Raw genomic sequence first — 20,184 nt, 5'->3', positions numbered from 1 at the left:
CTTGTCTTAACATCATTCAAATGTTAACTGAATCTGCAATATTTCTTGCCATTACAGGAAAAGAAAAGAGTACAGATAGGCTTAGGCTTCTGTGTGCAACTTGGAGAAGCAATATGACACGGGTCAAATTATAATTTGTGGCAAGTGTGAAATTTTAGTGAAGCAATCTAAATAAGGTGCGCTGTCAATTTTTAGGAGCTCCATATCTATACGTTAATTCTGGCTTTACTGATTCTGTGTATCCTGTGGCTTAAATCATACTCTTCTCTGTCCTATTCCCACTGTTTTTGACAGTCTTCATAATCATAGCGAGTTAGCGACTAGGGTAATAATCTCACCAGAAAACAAGATTACAGATGAATTGAAGAAAAATGAAATGTAACAACCAAAAGAGGAATGGTCTAGTCAGCTTATTCCAAGTAAATCCCACAACCCAAGAGGACAAGTTATAGCTTCCAATATATACAAGACAAAACCAACATCTAACTCAGGGTACAATCCCCAGGAACTTTAGACCTATTATAAACTTCCAATCAACCATTGCTATTATATGTTAACCAAGCATTCCATAAATAATAATATATTTAGATTTTCAAGTGATAACAATCCAATAACTTCAGTCTTTTTGTAAGATGATAATTGACAATCAAACGGATATCTGCCACACATTTATTGAGCAAGAAACTGAGCCAACCGTGTCGCACTCCAAAAGTACCTTAAAGTCAGCAAGCAATTTGTTCTTTGTTGCCAGATTCTTCCAGAAAGAGCAGACGAATGGTAGTTGGTTTCTTTCAAGAGAAAAAAAAATGAAAGAAAATAATGGCCAGTGGCGTTCGAGAAACATGTAGTTGACTTCTTTAATTATTCCTCAGAAAAGAATTCTTCCAAAAACGCCATGACACTGCTGCTACTTCCAAGCTTAACTTAAGCGATGATCAAGGCCAAAAAAAAAGAATGGAATTGCAAGGCGGTGATGGAGGGACCAAGACCAACAATCTCTGATAATATGGCAACTTGGTTCTTAACATGTATCCGAACATGTCATCTAGGTTGACACGTTTCATGTCTTACCTCGTTCTGCTACTCCTTTCTTCCCTGGTCGTTTGTTCCGCTTTCCTGTCAGAGTTCCAACCTTGAAAGATTTTACCAACAACAACTCGCCTGTTTTACCAGACTCACATCGTCTTCTAGCTAGCACTTCCAAACAATGGTAAAATCTCTCTGTCTGGTCGTATTTCTTTTGCCGTAATCTAGTGGAGTATTGACTAACAACTAGTAGAAGAGAGGTCACGTGATGAAATTTATGATCATATAAAAAAGGATCCGATTTATAGGCTCATACAGAACTTTGGTTGCAGTATGTTGTTATTTTTGAAGCAAAGAAAATTTTACTCACTATTGCATATCTTAACATCAGAAACATTACAATTTAAAACCTAATTAATAACTACCTACTAAAATCATAATCCTAAGATTAAGCCATGACCACCAGCATGAATAACAAAAAAAAATAACCAACACCAGAAAAATAGGAACAACATAAAACATTCAATGAATCCACATTAGCAGTCCTAAACACATCTTCTAACACTCCTCCTTGCTTTAGGAGCTGCAAACACCAAGTTTTGTCCTCAGAAATTCAAACTTGCTAATTGACAATGGCTTGGTGAAAACATCTGTAACCTGATCTTCTGTTTTGCAGTAGACAAGAACAACAGCTCCATCTTTCTGTACTTCCCTTAAGAAGAATAATTTAATATTAAAATGTTTAGTTTTCCCGTGAAACACAGGATTTTGAGAGATAGCAATGGCAGCTTGATTGTCAACAAGAATCTTCGTGCTTTCCTCCTGCTCTAAGTTAAGATCGATTAAAATCTTCCTTAGCCACAAAGCTTGATTCACAGTAGCTGTTGCAGCAATAAACTCTACTTCAGCTGTGGATTGAGCTACAATTTCTTGTTTTTTCGAGCTCCATGAGAAAACACCAGAACCAAGTGTGAAACAATAGCTTGAAGTGCTCTTCATATCATCAATGGAACCTCCCCAATCACTGTCTGAGAAACCAACCAGCTTGAACTCTTTGCTCTTTGTGTATTTAATGCCAAAATCACTTGTGCCTTTCACATATCTAAGCACCCTCTTTGTAGCCTTGAGATGCCATTCACTTGCACAATGCATAAACCGAGACAAAATGCTTACAACATTTAAAATGTCAGGCCGAGTTGCTGTGAAAAACATTAAGCAACCAATCAGGCTTTTGAAATATACCTGATCAATCTTCTCTGTTCTATCTTCTTTACAGAGCTTTTCCTTTGAGTTCATTGGTGTCCTCATTTCTTTACATTCTTCGAGTTTAAACTTCTTCAGAATCTCCTTGGCATATTTCTTTTGACAAATGAAGACTTCATGTTCATTCTGTTTGATTTTCATTCCAAGAAAAAAGGTCATTAATCCAAGATCTGTCATTTCAAAAAACTCCATCATTTCTTGCTTAAACTTTTCCACAATACTTATGTTGTTTCCTGTCACAAGTAAGTCATCTACATATAGTGAGATGATAAGAATGTCAGCTCCATTGTGCTTGACATATAATGTTGATTCAGATAAGCTTTTGATAAATCCCAAGTTCTGTAAATGTTCATCAATCCTGCTGTACCAAGCTCTTGGAGCTTGCTTCAATCCGTAAAGTACCTTTTTAAGAAGACAAACTTTGTCTTCTTCTCTTTCCTTGACTTAGCCTTCTGGTTGTTTTACATAAATCTCCTCCTGCAGAAAACCATTCAAGAATGCTGACTTGACATCTAATTGGTGCATTTTCCAATTCTTTTATGCTGCAACGGCGAGTAAGAGCCTGATAGTGTCGAGTCTAGTGACTGGTGCGAAGGTATCTGAGTAGTCCACATCGAGTATTTGAGCATATCCTTTGACCACGAGTCTAGCTTTATACTTGTTGATTGAGCCATCAGCATTAAGCTTGGTTCTGTACACCCATTTGACTCCAATTACTTTTTTGTTTTGGGGTCAATCAACCAACTCCCATGTTTCATTCCTTTCAATCATGAATAGCTCCTTCTTCATTGCAACAATCCAATTTTGATCCGTCTTGGCCTTTTCATAATTTGTAGGTTTACACACAGTAATATTGCATCTTTGATAAACATAAAAAAATAGTCTTGTACCTCTGATAGGACTGTCATCCACCATTTCATTCTCCCAGTCTCCAATGCAAGGAAACTTGAGCTTGTGCTCTTTTAAGGTTGGATCCATCTTTTTTGCATCATCCCAGTTCCACTTTTCATTTTTCATAAAGTGCACATCCTTGCTTATAATAATTTTTCTACTTTGTGGCTGGAAAACTTTATAAGCTTTTACAACTGAGCTGTAGCCAATGAAGATGCCTGAAAGTGCTCTTTTATCTAATTTATCTTTCTTGGTCTGTGGAACATAAGTGAAGCACAAACATTCAAATATTTTAAGGAAATTCAGAGATGGTTTATAACCATACCATGCCTCAAAGGGTGTTTGATCCTTCATTGCTCTTGTGGGAAGCCTGTTTTGCAAAAAAATAGCAGTATTTGCTGCTTCAGCTCAAAATTGCTTTGGTAGGTTCTTCTCGTGTAGCATACATCATGTCATCTCCAATATGAATCTATTCCGTCTCTCACTTACTCCATTTTGTTGTGGAGTGTATGGAGCGGTTAATTGATGTTGGATGCCTACCTCTTCACAAAAATGAGTGAATGCTTCAGAGGTGTACTCTTTACCATTGTCTGATCTGAGAGTTTGAATTCTACAGCCACTCTCATTCTCAACTCTGGCTTTAAAGTTTCAGAAGACTTGAGCCACCTTTGACTTGTACTTTAAAAAAAAGATCCAACACATACAGATGAAATCATCAATGAATGTAACATAATAAAGACTACCTTTCAGAGAAGGCGTTCTTTGTGGGCCTGTAATGTCAGTATGAATTAATTGTAACTTGTTTGATGCTCTTCATGTTGCCTTGGGAAATGGTTTCCTACTTTGCTTTCTAAACTGACATATTTTGCAGTTTGGAATATGATCATCAAGTTCTGAAAAATCATTTACCATCTTCTTAGATTTCATCTGCAGTAGCCCCTGATGATAGTGCCCGAGCCTTTTGTGCCATACTTCAGTGATATTTTTTTTGATTGGGAAAACAGTTTGCTCTTCTTCCAATAAATTTAGAGCAAAGCTTTTCCCTTTCATTTTTACTTTGAAAATATCTTGGCCAACTGCATCTTTAATCAAGCAACTTTTATCTTCGAACACAACTTTATAACCCTTTTCAATTAGTTGTCCAACACTTAACAAGTTTTGATCAATTTCAGGGACATATAATACATCAAAAATGAACTTTGTACCTGAACAAGTTGAAATTGCAATTGTTCATTTTCCCTTCACAGTTATGTACTTGCCATTACCAACTTGAACTTTCGATGAGTTTGCATTGCTTAGTTCCCTGAATAGATCCTTGTCATGTGTCATGTGGTTAGTACAACCACTATCTATAAGCCAACTCTCACTTGATTCGATGTCGGAGAAACATGTAGCTACGAACAGGTGATCTTCCTCCTCTTGATCGGTAATCTTTGCATCTTCACCATGTTGCAGAATTTTGTTTTTACAGATAACAACTTCATGTCCCATCTAATTACATTTAATGCATTTAGCATCAGGTCTTCTCTAGCATCTAAATGGAGGATGACCTTTCTTTCCATAATGTTGGCAAGGTGAATAGGATTTCTTCTGATTTTCATTCTTTCCTTTTGCATTGGCTGATGCAGTACTTGCCCCATTTCTTTCAAAATCTTTTTCTTTTTTCTTTTACTTTTGGCCACATTTTTATGCTTGACTGCCAAAGCTCCTTCAATTGTTGTATCTTCCCTCATCAGTCTTCTTTGTTCTTGTGCTTGCAAAGCGTTAAGCAATTCTGTTAAGGAAATTTTTGACAGATCCTTTGTATTCTCCAAGGCAGTGATGGTTGCTTCATATCTTTCAGGTACTGTAACAAGAATTTTTTCTACAATTCTTGAGTCAGTAAATTCAGATCCAAGAAGCCTTACTTTGTTTGCGATACTCAGAAGCTTATTAGAGTAATCTTTAATCGTCTCGAAGTCCTTCATTCTTTGAAGTTCAAATTCCCTAATCAAGTTAAGGATTTGCATTCCTTTAATTCTTTCATCTCCTTCATATTCATTCTTGAGATAATCCCATATCTCTTTTGCTGACTTCAGAGACATGATACGAGTGAAGATGATGGATAAGACTGCAGCAAACAAGCAGGCTTTTGCCTTTGATTTCTTTGTCTTCTTTTCTTTCTGTGCTTTAATCTGTGCCATGGTGGGATTGTTTGGAAGTGCAAGAATTTCATAGTCTTCTTCCACTACTTCCCAAAGATCTAAAGCTTCCAAGTATGTCTCCATACGTACTGCCCAAATCTGGTAGTTGTCTCCGTCAAACACCGCCGGAGCAATTGCGGAGAAATTGGCTTCAGCTTCCATGACGCGTCAATTTCACACACAGATCCCTTAAGAAGAAAGCTCTGATACTAAATGTTGTTTATTTTTGAAGCAAAGAAAACTTTACTCACTGTTGCATAACTTAACATCAGAAACATTACAATTTAAAGCCTAATTAATAACTATCCACTAAAATCATAATCCTAAGATTAAGCCATGACCACCAGCATGAATAACAAAAAAAAATAACCAACATCAGAAAAACAGGAACAACATGAAACATTCAATGAATCCACATTAGCAGTCCTAAACACATCTTCTAACACAGTAGATATGCTATTATGCATGATCTAGCGTGCTTTGATACTAAATTTTGTGGACATTTCTCTTGTGCTTTGGTCAGGACTGTAAAAATGACAGTGAATGTTCAAATAAGGCTGTTGAAGCATCACAAATCAGATGTGCATTGACATTATTGGATGCCGATTTCTTTAATGATACCAAGGTGATGAATTTAGCACTATGGTTTTATTTTGGACAAGCCTTCTCCAAATGGCTATGGTTATTGTCTTTAATTTAATTTCTCTTAGGTGCTGGAGACTGCAAAGGCTGCAAAAGAGTTCAATATTCCCATAATAAGAGCCAACAGGAAGTTAGTTGCTTCAGTTAATGGAGGGTTGCTTGATCCTTCTCCTTTGGTTTTTAACCCACAGTGGATCAAGGAGCAATCACAAGACAAGGCCAGCAGGTTTAATCATCCTTCGAATCTGGGCATTCAGAGGCCAATGAATGAAGAAGATATTGCCTTTTTGAGTGTGAGTCAGTTTTTGCTTCGATAAAATTGAATCATTCGCTATGATCTAATTTTGCATGTGAACTTTCCTGGTCTTTATCAGGTTACTGAACTAGGAGAACTCATTAAGACAAAACAGATTACTTCTGAAGAGCTTACAACAATTTTTCTGAAGCGATTAAAGAGGTAGAAATAAAAATTATCTGGTGGTGTTTATGCATTTGTGCTGTCTATGCTCTTTTTGTCCAACAAACATTGATTCTTTGCTGCTAAAAGACCAGGTACAATCCAGTACTTGAAGCTGTGGTTACTTATACTGAAGATTTAGCCTACAAGCAAGCAAAAGAAGCTGACGAGTTGCTCTCCAAAGGAGTCTATTTAGGTACCTGTTAACGAAGTCAAGAAATTAGCTCTTTATGTATTGGCCCATTGTCAAATTGCCACTTGGTTCAGGAGTTAAAAATTGGTTGTTGTTTTAGGGCCTCTCCATGGCGTCCCTTACGGGTTGAAGGATATAATCTCAGTCCCTCATTACAAGACAACTTGGGGTTCAACAAGTTTCAAAAACCAAGTGCTTAATATTGAAGCCGGGGTATATAAGAGGTATTAAAAATCATCCAAATTATTATGAACTATGTTGAGAAAGTTTTTTTAGTCAGATTATCTTATTTCTCTAATCAATTCCCAATGCAGGTTAAAATCTGCAGGGGCAGTTCTTGTTGCAAAGCTTGTTACTGGATCACTGGCCTTTAATGACATCTGGTTTGGCGGTAGGACTAGGAACCCATGGAGCATTGAGGAATTCTCTTCAGGCTCATCAGCTGGGTCTGCTGCCTGCACCTCTGCTGGTATTCTTGATTTTCAGTTCCATTTATTAAACATCTTAGACAAAATTGTAGTAACCATGAGATGATGTCATAGAAATAGGCTATAGCACTTGTGCATCTAACAATCTCTCCCACAATCAAAACAACCGAAGATGTTGATCTTAAATGAAAATCACTACCTAAACCAGATATACATTGCTTCATCTAAGAAATTAAATTAACGTTACAGGTATGGTTCCATTTGCAATTGGTTCAGAAACAGCTGGCTCCATTACTTACCCTGCTGCTCGGTGTGGTGTGACAGCATTGCGGCCAACTTTTGGCACGGTTGGGCGAACTGGTGTAATGAGCATATCAGAAAGCTTGGTAATATCACTGCATAGAAGATATCTCCTTTGAGTTAAAAATAGTTTCCAGCCACCACTTTCTGCTCTGGGGGTAACATTTCAATAATTTTCTATGTTCTCTGTTTAACAGGATAAGCTTGGTCCATTCTGTAGAAATGCTATGGATTGTGCGGTTATTCTGGATTCTATCAGAGGGAAAGATCCAGATGATTATTCATCAAGAGACATTCTCTTTGATGACCCATTCTCAGTTGACATCACAAAGCTTACAGTTGGTTACCATGAAGATGCTGACAAGGAGGTGTTATTTCACAAACTTGTGACTAAATCTATAGTTACATAAGTCATGATTACTATGAATTCATCGTTTTCTTTTAATTGATTGAACTGCAATATTATATTTTTGCTTAGAGAGAACCTTAATATAATAATATAATGTAAATCTTAAGGTTTGATTATTCTAAAACCAGGTTGTTCATGTGCTTGAATCAAAAGGTGTTAAGGTGGTTCCTTTCAAACTAAATTACACGGTAAACTCTGTTCAAGGTATCCTAAATTTCACGATGGATGTTGACATGTTAGCCCATTTTGATGAATGGCAACGCTCTGGGGAAGATGATGATTATGAAGCTCAAAATCAATGGCCTCTTGAGTTACGTCGTGCACGTGTAGTTCCAGCTGTAGACTATGTGCAGGTCAGTGATTTGCTCTCTGATTATTGAATGATATTATAGTTGGATGAATCCATATAGCTTTTGAACACATGTTCTTATGAGCTATTGGAAGACACAGACTTCTTTATTTTCAATTTTGAGCTTCAAAACATGGAGATTTAGAACAAAGATGGATAAGCCTTAAATCTTTCGATATTCATTTTTCGATATATCCAATAGGGTTTCAGTTTTCTTCAGCTGATCCAGGTAAAACACAAGAACTGAAAATTCTCGAATTTTTTCGGTATTAGATCTCTTTAACTGCATTGCGATAATCTGTTTTTACATGCAATGATTTTGATCATGGTTTTTTTTTTTTTTTTTTCTTCTAATTGTCTGTTTTATTCGATGAAGTCAACAGACCAAGACGTTTTGAATCGATTTTGTTGTTAATATTTCAACATTTCTTGATGCATGTTGTTGGGCTAAAAGCCTCCAATCCAATCACACCAGCGGAAGTGAAATCAAACAATAAATCAAACACATAAGAGACAATAATTTAACGTGGTTCAGTCCAATTGACTTACATCCACAGATGAGAAACAAGATCCACTAGTTGCAGAGAATTACAAATATACATCATATCATCAACCCCACTCAACAATCAATACTCATAAGACACTCTCAATTTCCTCTAGTCCTATGAAGTATTCTCTACACAAACAAACACAAACCCAAACTCTTGTGCACCTTTTCAACACAACCAAACACATACCCATATGTTCCCATACATCATACTTATGTGGACCCTCTCAATCTCCTCTAGTCCACTTACAAACAAATATACACACCCATAAGACGTAGAGCCCCAATACTCCTATGAGGTGTCTATCCCACAAAACTCTACAACTCTCTTACATCTTTTTCTCATACCTAACCCTTCTCCTGTAAGTCAAACTTGCCTATTAAGAATCTCTTTCCTTTTAGAATTATTCTCTTGCAAGTCAAACTTACCTATTAAGAATCCTCTTTTTCTTTGAATTCTTCTTTTGCAAGTCTTCTTGTCCATCAAGCAATATCTGACAAATCTCTAACAAATCTCAAACAAATCTCTTATGGGATTTGAGTCAATATTCCCAACAATCTCCACCTTGACTCAAATTTCATCAATATCTGTCTTCATGCTAGACATGCTTGGCTCCACCTACAATGGAAGTCTTACAATCATATTCTCTTCTCTTGTGTCTTCACGCTTCATACAAACCAATCCTCAATCTTAAACTCGAACTTTTCTCTTGAATTGAGCTCCTCTAAGCTTACTTCTTCTCATGTCTCAAACCAAGCTCTTCCCATATCTCGAATTGTCAACTCTTCCCATGTCTCGAACCATCGGCTTTTCTCACATCTTGAATCTTTAACTCTTCTCACGTTTCGAACCTTCAGCTCTGATACCACTTGTTGGAGAACACCACAGCTCTGATACCACTTGTTGGGCTAAAAGTCTCAAATCCAATCACACCAGCGGAAGTGAAATCAAACAATAAATCAAACACATAAGAGACAACAATTTAACGTGGTTCAGTCCAATTGACCTACATTCACGGATGAAAAACAAGATCCACTAGTTGCAGAGAATTACAAACATACATCATATCATCAACCCCACTCAACAATCAATACTCATAAGACACTCTCAATCTCCTCTAGTCCTATGAAGTATTCTCTACACAAACAAACACAAACCCAAACTCTTGTGCACCTTTTCAACACAACCAAACACATACCCATATGTTCCCATACATCATACTTATGTGGACCCTCTCAATCTCCTCTAGTCCACTCACAAACAAATATACACACCCATAAGACGTAGAACCCCAATACTCCTATGGGGTGTCTATCCCACAAAAATCTACAACTTTCTTACATCTTTTTCTCATACCTAACCCTGTAGAGACTTCACCTATTTATAACCATACAAACTTGCCCATTAAGAATCTCTCTCCTCTTAGAATTCTTCTCTTAGAATTCTTCTCCTGTAAGTCAAACTTGCCTATTAAGAATCTCTTTCCTTTTAGAATTATTCTCTTGCAAGTCAAACTTACCTATTAAGAATCCTCTTTCTCTTTGAATTCTTTTTTTGCAAGTCTTCTTGTCCATCAAGCAATATCTGACAAATCTCTAACAAATCTCAAACAAATCTCTTATGGGATTTGAGTCAATATTCCCAACACATGTAACTTTTTATAAGATTAAGTAATGAATTTTTGGTCGTTTAGAAGTTGCGATTAATGCGACGTTACATATCTGAATTTTTTTTTTTAATCCTGTTATTTAGAATGTTGCTAATATTTTTTGTTGTTGATGGAAATACTGATGTTGAAAGTGGAGTGTTTGGTAAATTTTTATGTAGATCTTAGCTGTTGACAATGGCGGCATCAACAGCTGAGGCCACGGGATGGTACAAAGGGAGAGTCAAAGCAGTTCCATCTGGGGATTGCTTGGTGGTAACGGCCATGTCCAGTAACAGGGCTGGCCTTCCACCTAAGAAAACCATTACCTTGGCACCTCTTATTGCTCCTAAACTGGTAAGGCTCATTTGAATGTACTTTTACATTTGGCTTAGGTCCCTGTTAAGTTTAAGTGCTTTTCATGTTTGCTTGACATTTTCTTGCTGATTAATTTACCTCCATCTGCCATTGGTGACCTAGTAACTTGGATGCCATGGGTCTTCTAGCTGCAAATAAGGGTCGTCCAATGCAAGCTATTGTTGAGCAGGTTCGTGATGGTAGAACTGTTCGAGTCCATTTGCTTCCAGATTTTCAGTTTGTGCAAGTGTTTGTTGCTGGTATCCAGGCACAAGTTCTAATTCACGACTTTCTTTTTTGTTTATTTTCATTCACCATATGAGTTTGTCTTTTAAAACATCTATAATATTTCCTGTTTATTTAGGCCCCTTCAATGGGTAGGAGCGCTGCTGCAGGAACTGTTGTTGAAACTGATTTGACCTCTGATGAACAAAATGGGGATGCTTCCGCTGAGCCACGGGCTTCCTTAACATCTGCACAGAGGCCTACTGCCTCATCGGCAGCTTCTGCTGAAGTTTCACCTGATCCATTTGGAGCAAAAGCTAAATATTTTACAGAGATTCGCTGTTTGAATAGAGAAGTGAGTGAATGAATACTTTAAGTTGACTGGTGTGCATGCATTTTGGATAGAAAATCTAAATTAAAGGTTGATTTTGTAGGTACGCATTGTCCTTGAAGGTGTAGACAAATTCAGCAATTGGAGCTTGTGGAAAATGTATGTTCTTGGATTTTGTTTTGTTCCATGCCTAACATATTTTTAATCAATAATGTAAACACTGAACTCTTACTGAATTATAGTTTGAAGTGTTCATGTTTTAGTCTTAAAGTTTTTTGTTCTGTTTTTTCTGGTAAAATTTTTGTATACCCTCAAAAACATTAGTTTCTTGGTAATAATATGACAAATTTTCCTTCCAAGAGAATTTTCTACCCTAGAATTATCTTTAAAAAATCACCTTAATTTTTTAAAGAAAACCTCCGTAAATTATTTCTGTTGAGGGCATTTAGTAGTTAAAAAGATATATTGATCATTTCTTTCATTAGAAACCCCTGACACATAATTAGAGGTATTTCAAATAATTACGTTGATTTGATATGTCCGATTGGGCTGACACTATTAATGTCATATTAGCTTGGTCATATCATTATTGTCTTCCGCTAATCCCTATTCCTCATTTATAAATACAGACATTCAAACATTATTACGACAAGTTTTTTGTAATCTTAATTTCATATCTTTCTCTTATTTCGACTTCTTCTTTGACTTGCATATTGAAATATAAACGCAAAGAATATTCTTTACCTTTACCTCTACTATTTTTATATTTTGTAATTTTAAGAATATCTTCAAGTTGGAGCTCGACACAAATAATTTTTAATGCCTGCAAATGGTGTTGGAGCTGTATTTTGGTTGTGTTTGTATAAGAAATTTGATGATTTTCTTCTCTTTTGCCTCATTTTGTTTCTCATGTTTTGTTGGTAAAAGAAGCATTTCCTCCCTTTATTGTAGATCTTTAATTTGTAATTTCTATTCTCTTAAGCAAATTGTTAGCTGCTTTGTCCAATACTCTAGTTTAGATCTCTAGCTTACATTCTCTTTCTAAACCACTATGCACGCTTAATAGTTTGAAGTTATGTGCCATTAGTACCTATAACTTAATTTTCTTTTTTTAAGGTTTATGTATTTATGATTGGTTTTTATATATTTTACAATTTGAAATACAACATTATAATACGATACAAAAATGATATAAATAAAATATACGAAAATATCATGACTTCAAATTTTAAAAAAATAATAAATAAATTTAATAAAATAAAAAATTATATTTTATATTTTCATGTTAACATGAATTATGATACGAGATTTTTATGTAAAATATAATATAAATATAATATTTTACATGATACAATTATACGAATTGCTAAATTTAGATGCTTCATTATGTGATGCCTTGAATTTGTGTTGATATATTCTGAATTCTTTCACACTCTCCCACCCTTCTGTCTCAACCTAACCATTGCTTCTCAAAATAAAAGGTCTAGCAAAATACGTTGAATGGAGTGCTAATATGATGGAAGATGATGCCAAGCGGCGGTTGAAGGCTGCAGAACTTCAAGCCAAGAAGACTCGGCCGAGGATCTGGACAAACTATGTACCGCCAGCTGCAAACTCAAAGGCAATTCTTGATCAAAACTTCACAGCAAAGGTAATAGCAACAGTATTATTTTAATTAATTTCTCATGTCATTTGTATTGGCAGGTTCTTGGTTTTGTAATTATTTACAGTAGTATGATTTTTCTCAGGTTGTGGAGGTTGTTAGTGGGGACTGCATTGTTGTGGCTGACGATTCTGTCCCATATGGCAGTCCTCTTGCAGAGCACCGAGTCAATCTTTCAAGCATTAGATGTCCAAAAATAGGCAATCCTCGTAGAGATGAAAAGCCAGCTGATTACGGCCGGGAAGCAAGGGAGTTTTTAAGAACACGCCTTATTGGAAGACAGATTTGAATATCTTTTCTTTTAAATCTTTTTTTGGTGGTGTGGGGGACCTTTATTATAATTTGTCAACATGCTTTGTCAGGTAAATGTACAAACGGAATATTCCAGGAATGTCACCATAGCAGATGTAGCTGCTACTACTGGTGCGTCTGCAGATTCAAGGGTAATGGATTTTGGCTCAGTCTTCCTCATGTCCCCTGTTAAGGGAAATGGCGACGATGCTTCTCCAGCAGCCCCATCCACAGCAGGTAGCCAGCAGCTAGAGATTTTGAGGAAAGATCAAACTATTATGATGCCCTTTTGGCTGCTGAATCGCATGCTATTTCTGGGAAGAAAGGAATTCATTCTGACAAGGATCCTCCAGTCATGCGCATACAAGACCTCACAGAGGTTAGCAATGTTTCCTTTTATGTTAATTAGTTTCCTGCTGGTATATTTCTCTTTCTTATCCGAATTCTATTTTTCATATGTGTCTTGTTTACTTCCAGGTATCAGCCAAGAAAGCTAGAGATTTCTTGCCATTCCTGCACCGAAGCAGGAGGATTCCAGCCGTTGTGGAATATGTCCTAAGTGGTCATCGTTTTAAGTTGTTGATCCCAAAGGAAACTTGTAGCGTTGCCTTTTCATTTTCCGGTGTCAGATGTCCTGTTAGTGATGAGGCCTTTTCAGATGAAGCCATAGCACTGTTGAGGCGAAAGATCATGAGAGATTTGGAGGTATACGGCTTTATAATCAAACTGCTCGTCTGCCTTGTTTTTTTTCTTTTTCTTTTTTCCATATGTACGCTTTTCTACATAGATTGAAGTGGAAACTGTCGATAGAACCGGAACTTTTTTGGGGTCTTTGTGGGAGTCAAGATCCAATATGGCCGTGCCACTCTTTGAGGCTGGCCTGGCGAAGCTACAAACTTCATTTGGTGGTGATAGGATTCCTGGTGCTCATCTTCTTGAACAGGCTGAAGAATCTGCCAAGAGGCAGCAACTAAAAGTAAGAAGCAGGACATATCTTTTTTCACCATTATTCTTTTGGTAATGCTATTGAAATTTTTTGGCTATAGTTATCTTGAAATTTTTATTTGTAGATTTGGGAGAACTATGTTGAAGGAGAGGAAGTTTCTAATGGACCAACCACAGTCGAAAACAAACCAAAAGAACTGCTACAGGTGCTCTAGGAACCCAACCAAATAATGCTATCTGACTCTGTCATGAAATGGTGAATTACTTGGTTATTTTCAGCTTGTTGTTACAGGAGTGTTGGGTGGTGGAAAATTTTATGTCCAGACGGTGGGAGATCAGGGACTATTATCTATTCAGCAACAGCTTGCATCTTTAAGTATCAGCGTCTTGATCAGAGAGGAGGTTCCATACAATCAATTACGGCCTCTTGATCCTTCAGTTTCAGCGTCTCCTGGGCTTGCTCAGTTATGCAGTCTCGCATTTCTTAAATTTCCAACCCTCAATGATGAATATGGTGACGAGGCTGCCCAGTTTTTGACTGAGCAAACATTAAGGAGCTCACTGCAGTTTACGGCTGTCATAGAGGAAAGGGATATCTCCGGCTGAAAAGTCAACTGTTCTCGTTATAACTCTCCTTGCGGGTTAGTCGGACCATAGCAGTAAGCTGCAATGCTGCAATGCTGAATTTTTATTTTACTTATCCTATGATTCTTGTAAAACAATCCCTTAATTGCGAAATACTCCAATTTCCCAATTTTTTTTTTTTTTTTATATTTTCATTTTTGTTAAGAGTGACCAGCTCGAGTATTTATATGCTCAGAGATGGAATTACAATGGAGGCAATGTATCTATATCTTTCTGGTAAAACAGGTTTGAGAAAACTAATTTTTTTTTTCACTTAAAAAAAATATTTTCTATTCAAACGAGTAGAAACCTAGTAAAACTTATTGGCAAGCAAATTTCATTGAAATAAAAAACTATCATTTTTTGTTCTGAAATTTGAGAATGTGATCATGAACCACTTTTCAATGGTTTGAAGCTTATCTGTTCCAAACGAAATTGTAATATTTTGGGACGAAATGATTACGGATATATTTCGATGAATATTGATTAGGGAAGTAGTTCATCTGTCTATTAAAAAATGGACAAGTCATTTTTATTATTTCTTTTTTGTGAATAAATTTTATACAATTTCTTCTAATATCAAACTATTTCATAAAAATAAACACCAAATTAAAGGATAAAAAATATCCATCGAAAATGAGTGAACTTAAGTAGGATTCATTTTTATCAATTTGTATCGTTAATATAACAAAATTAGATTTCTATTGTACCCTTTACCTGTGATAATCGACCCATTTCGCCCATATATAACACATCTGCTACTTATATTCTCATCTCTAATCCTCTTATCCATAATAATAATAATAATAATAATCGATTCCTTTCGAAAAAGTATAGGATGAATGTAGGTCATTAGCTCCGTTGGGGTTTCAGAAGTCATGAAGTTAAAAGTGATAACCATGCTTTATCATATAATATAAACTTCAAATCCTCGAACTGTCTAATTGGCTTTTGCTTTGAGGCAGAAAAGAACTGTCTCATTTACACTCTTCCATTCATGCAAAAGTACAACTAAAAAATCACCAAGTACTAAGTATGTTTCAGCTACGAAAAATACCTAGAGGGAAAAAATTTGCCCATTGTGGTATTGATAATCACCAGCCACACTCTTTTTTATGACTTTTTTTTAAGTGTCACGCCTTCTTCGGCGAGGAGCAGCTGCAGTTTCTTCTTTCTCTTCCTCTTCCTCTTCCTCTTCAGCCTTTTCTCCACTGCTTCCTTGATCATTTGATGTCTCGGTGGCATCTGTTTTCTTCTCTTCTCTTGGCTGGCACAGAGTTAACCAATAAACTAAAACAAACAGCAGCGGACAACGGAAACACAAACATAGTTACCAGAAAAGATGGGATCAAAATACTTACTTGCTTCTTCCCACCGAATATGAGCTTGAAGAAAACGGTGAGTATAATCACCACAATAGAGACTAGGACACCAATGGTGAGGTTTGGTTGTGTCTCAGCCTTCTCAATGAGATCCTATAAGAGAAACTCAATTTCAGATGAAATCCACCAATGATTTATTAATTTGTATATGAAAGATCATACTAAGAAAACTTACAAGAATTTGAAGCTTATATTTGCTTAAGAAAGGAACATCAGCAACCTTGTACAGGACATCGAAAACCTTCTTCTGCAGCAGAGGTATTAACCAGTTTAAGTTATATGATAAAGACTGAATAACAATAACAAGTGAGCTTGCCAGAGAATTACCTGGAAGCCTGCAAGCCCGTCAGAACCAGCAGCTTCATCCTCAACCTTCTGCTTTTCCTTCTCAACCGCAAACTTTGGCTTCCATGTGGTCTCCTGATATGACTCAGCAACCTTCTCGTTTTTGGCTATCAAAATATTGTCGAACAATATACCATCTTGCATTGTCCAAATCTCAATACCAATAGCAGCAATAGGCTCAAAGTTAGGCTTGTCAAGCTCAAAGTAGTTGGGGTTTGGAATCTCCTGAGGCTTCCAAATACCCTTGTAATTGGGGTTGTCAATTAGTGGGGGAGACCACTTTCCCTTGTAAGCTGGATTCCTCTTCATTGGCCTCTTCCATTCACCACAACCTGGGGCTGTCTCACACTTTGGGTTTTCAATTTTGGGGGCTTCCCACTCACCATCCTCTTCATCATCCCAATCTTCTGGCTTGGTAGCCTCAGGATCATCTATCTCCTCAGGCTCATCGTCTAACCATCCTTCCGGTTTCACAGCCTCCTCATCTTCAATTTCCAAGGGTGCATCCTCGTCCCAATCCTCTGGCCTCACAGCACTTGGATCAGGAATTTTGGCTCTCTCATCCCAATCCTCAGGTTTCTTATCATCTGGGTCAGGAATTGTCTTAGCAGGGATAAGTGGGGGCTCAAAATCATCAGCTGAGAGGAATTTGCCCTTCTTCTTCTCCTCTCCATCAATGAGAATTCTAACCTCATTGTCAGGCTTCAAGATGGCAGTGTACACATGAGTGAGCTTGTCAGATGGGACAGAGGGTGGATATTTAAGATGGTGTTCAACGTATTCCCCACTTTTAGGATTCTTATGCTTCAGGATGAAGTGCACCTTGTTTGTTGCCCCACATTTGTCAGGTCCAAACATGATAGAGTAAGGGGATCCATTGTCAAATTCCTTAGGCTTCCATCCAGCTTCTTGAGGACGAAGGTATTTCAGATATGCACCACCACATTCGAGTCCATTCTGGAGACGAGTCTCAAACTGAAGCACAGTGGTTCCATCCTTGAGACTCACAGGCTCATCAAGCTCATTCACTATTGCATACTTCCGTGCCTTCTCACTCACAAGAAGCCCATAATCATCATGTCCTTCGCTCTTTGAATGCTTCCATACACCTGCAACCACAAAACCACACATCAATAAATATTCTTCAACTCCCTCAAACATCTAACAAGCCAATGGATTTCATACAAAACCTTTTTTTTTTTTTCTAAAATAGCATATCAGCATCACAGAGGATACTTTTAAAACTGTCAAGACTACCTCAAACTTCAGAATCTCAAATTTGAAGTTATTGTTGATGCAAGTGCACAATGAGGTACATGAAACACAAAATTCCAGGGCAGAGAATTCAACATCAGAAGATTGATAAAATAATTCTCAAGATTGCATCAAGAGACTAATTTCCAATGATGGGAGCAAAACAAGATCATCAAATTTCTAATGCATCATAGTGTAACCAAAGCAATGAGCTTGAATGTCTCACATCAAGTCAGGATCCAAGACATGATGGATTATAAACATCATTAAAGTATCTTATCACCATTTCCACTTCCCCAAGGATTCATCTTTTAAGCTTACTTCTATGCATATTTTGCTTCTTTAATTTCTCACTAATTCTACTTCAAGTGCAAAGGTCAACTCAGGCTTTAATATTCATATTATTTATTCAAGATAGCATCTTTACTAGTAAAAAAAGATGAAAATTATTCCACTGAAGAGATCCATAAATGGAAAGTAAAAAAAAAAAAAAAAAAGATCTCACCTTTGTAATCATCTTTATCAGAGACGATCCATCGCCCATCGAATGACTCTTCAAATGAATCATAAAAAACCTAAAATAAACCCAAACAAACAAAAATCTCATTTTGTTTTTCACAGATTCAAATATTCATAGCAATACGAGGTGAATGAATGAATGAATTACCGCATCATCATCGGCGGCGGAGCAGAGGAGCTGCAGCGACGCGAACGCTAAGAGGAGAAGAAGCGCGAAACGCCCCATCATCATCAATCCAAGAACCCTAGCTCTGATGATGATTCGATTTTTTGCTTTTTTTTTTTCGATCTGAATCTAAATCAAAAACCGAAGCTTCAACTGTGTCGTGGAATTTTATAGATCTTCGTGACACTGGCGTCGACTTGTTTCGCCCAATTATCTTACATGCCACGTGAAACCAACCAACCATGTATTGCCACGTAGGCAAATCATCACGTCGCCTATGTACGGTATTGTTATGTACCCAATTTCTACTTCGATTCCGGACTCGACCCAGTCTAAAGGTGAAACGGTTCGGGTCAAGGCCCATTTTGTGGATGTTAATTGGACCCAATATAGCCCGTTAACAGATTCTTTTCCTTTTGCTTTTTCCCTTCCTATTATTTTTTTTCTTCTTTTCCATGCAAATACAATAAAGAGAAAACTTACATAAAAATTTTTAAATAAAATTTGTAAAGTTTTTTTTTTAAATAATTTAATAAAAAATTCAAACAGATAAATTGATAAAATTTAATATAAAAATCAATAATATATAAAAAATTATTAAAAATATTGTTTACAATTTAAATTTGATTGATATTTATTTAATAATAAAAATTATGTTAATATTTTTATTAAAATTATTTACCGAAAAATATTTATTAAAATTTATTAAAAATTTTTTAAAATCTACATATTTAATTTATGTAATTAAATTTTTGGATCTGTCGATTTTTATTTAATCATTTTTAATTAAAAATTTCACAAAATTCACCTAAAAAAACTTCATCCAAGTTTTTCTCATACCATCAAATTATAAACTATCGCTAGAATTATGGGATTTATGGAATCAGTAATAAAGTGAATCCAATTTTTAATCAAGTTTTTTCAGCTTGATTTATTTATTGTAATTTAACAATTATCATGTTTAAAAAATAAGTTTTTTTTTTTTATAAATTTAATCGAATCGATGGACGTTTTGTATTTCGCATTTTCTAATTTAATAAGTTAAAATTATGTTTGTCTCATGCTCTTCATAACCGGCTAGCTTAGCACAAAAAGATAACCAGCTTTCTTTATTGAATTTGTTAGATAAGCCATTGTTAATGACTTGAAGCTTTTCAGCATGAACTCTGTGATCAATCAGTATTTGTTGCAACTGAGAAAATTATGAGTGTTGGAGCAAATGCGTTTGGTTTTACCATTAGGACAAGTTCAGGATATAGAGATAATGAGAGCTGCATGCATTTAGCTAGCAGCTCCACTATGAAAATGTTGAGCTGAACTAGATGAAAAAGCCACCTGGTTCCAGCATATATAGCCATCAGGGTCCATAGTTGAGCTGATGATGCTGATAGACTGAGAGCCAACATTCTTTAACGATGTCACCACCTCAACGGTTCCTCCTGGTAAAAGAAAATAAGGATTTCGATATGAGAAGAGCCATTGAGGGGGAGAGTTAGAGACTGTTGGCTCCCTGGTTTCTTCTAACTTGCAAACACAAGGACATAAAAAGGCAGGTGATGAGAAATAGCTGTGGGATTTTCCCCCTTCTTGTGTTTGGTTTAATACGCAAGGTAGTAGACTATGGGGTTAGAGCCTAATCACTTGGATTCAATCAAAAGTTCTAAACACGAAAAGACAAGAAACACTCAAATCTCAATGTAAGTTTCAGAGATCTTGCTCTTGTTGCCCTAAGATTTTTCTGAAAAATA

The 20,184-nt window shown here is 36.4% G+C and overlaps 2 protein-coding genes and 1 pseudogene across 3 annotated transcripts; 2 read left to right on the top strand and 1 right to left on the bottom strand.

Annotated features, from left to right (window-relative positions):
• The first annotated feature begins 630 nt into the window (after positions 1-630).
• LOC111275249 (uncharacterized) lies at positions 631-11,169 on the top strand. Its single transcript, XM_089746733.1, has 12 exons — positions 631-1,210; positions 5,887-5,988; positions 6,074-6,298; positions 6,380-6,462; positions 6,558-6,658; positions 6,756-6,879; positions 6,970-7,124; positions 7,333-7,469; positions 7,581-7,751; positions 7,921-8,145; positions 10,517-10,691; positions 10,815-11,169. Exons 1-11 carry the CDS (start codon positions 1,208-1,210, stop codon positions 10,550-10,552), a joined length of 1,362 nt encoding a protein of 453 aa, XP_089602859.1. The 5' UTR covers positions 631-1,207; the 3' UTR covers positions 10,553-10,691; positions 10,815-11,169.
• Positions 10,562-15,260, top strand: LOC111275241 (ribonuclease TUDOR 1-like; annotated as a pseudogene). The gene is made up of 14 exons (XR_016328941.1): positions 10,562-10,626; positions 10,815-10,959; positions 11,056-11,271; positions 11,351-11,423; positions 11,697-11,711; positions 12,708-12,898; positions 12,996-13,190; positions 13,270-13,580; positions 13,679-13,906; positions 13,989-14,177; positions 14,272-14,352; positions 14,426-14,787; positions 14,937-15,016; positions 15,151-15,260. The product of XR_016328941.1 is annotated as a ribonuclease TUDOR 1-like (transcript).
• Positions 15,261-15,654: 394 nt separating this feature from the next.
• On the bottom strand, positions 15,655-18,579 carry LOC111285444 (calnexin homolog). Its single transcript, XM_022874914.2, has 6 exons — positions 18,419-18,579; positions 18,257-18,326; positions 16,480-17,606; positions 16,328-16,399; positions 16,132-16,245; positions 15,655-16,037 (listed from the first exon to the last, which is right to left on the bottom strand). The coding sequence occupies exons 1-6, from the start codon at positions 18,500-18,502 to the stop codon at positions 15,897-15,899; spliced, it is 1,608 nt and encodes a 535-aa protein (XP_022730649.2). The 5' UTR covers positions 18,503-18,579; the 3' UTR covers positions 15,655-15,896.
• Between the last annotated feature and the right edge of the window lie 1,605 nt (positions 18,580-20,184).

Source organism: Durio zibethinus, chromosome 17 (assembly GCF_047325235.1).
Source record: "Durio zibethinus cultivar Kanyao isolate XHJ-2024 chromosome 17, ASM4732523v1, whole genome shotgun sequence".
NCBI classification, from domain to species: Eukaryota; Viridiplantae; Streptophyta; class Magnoliopsida; order Malvales; family Malvaceae; genus Durio; species Durio zibethinus.
This window is presented reverse-complemented; position numbering and strand designations above follow the sequence as displayed.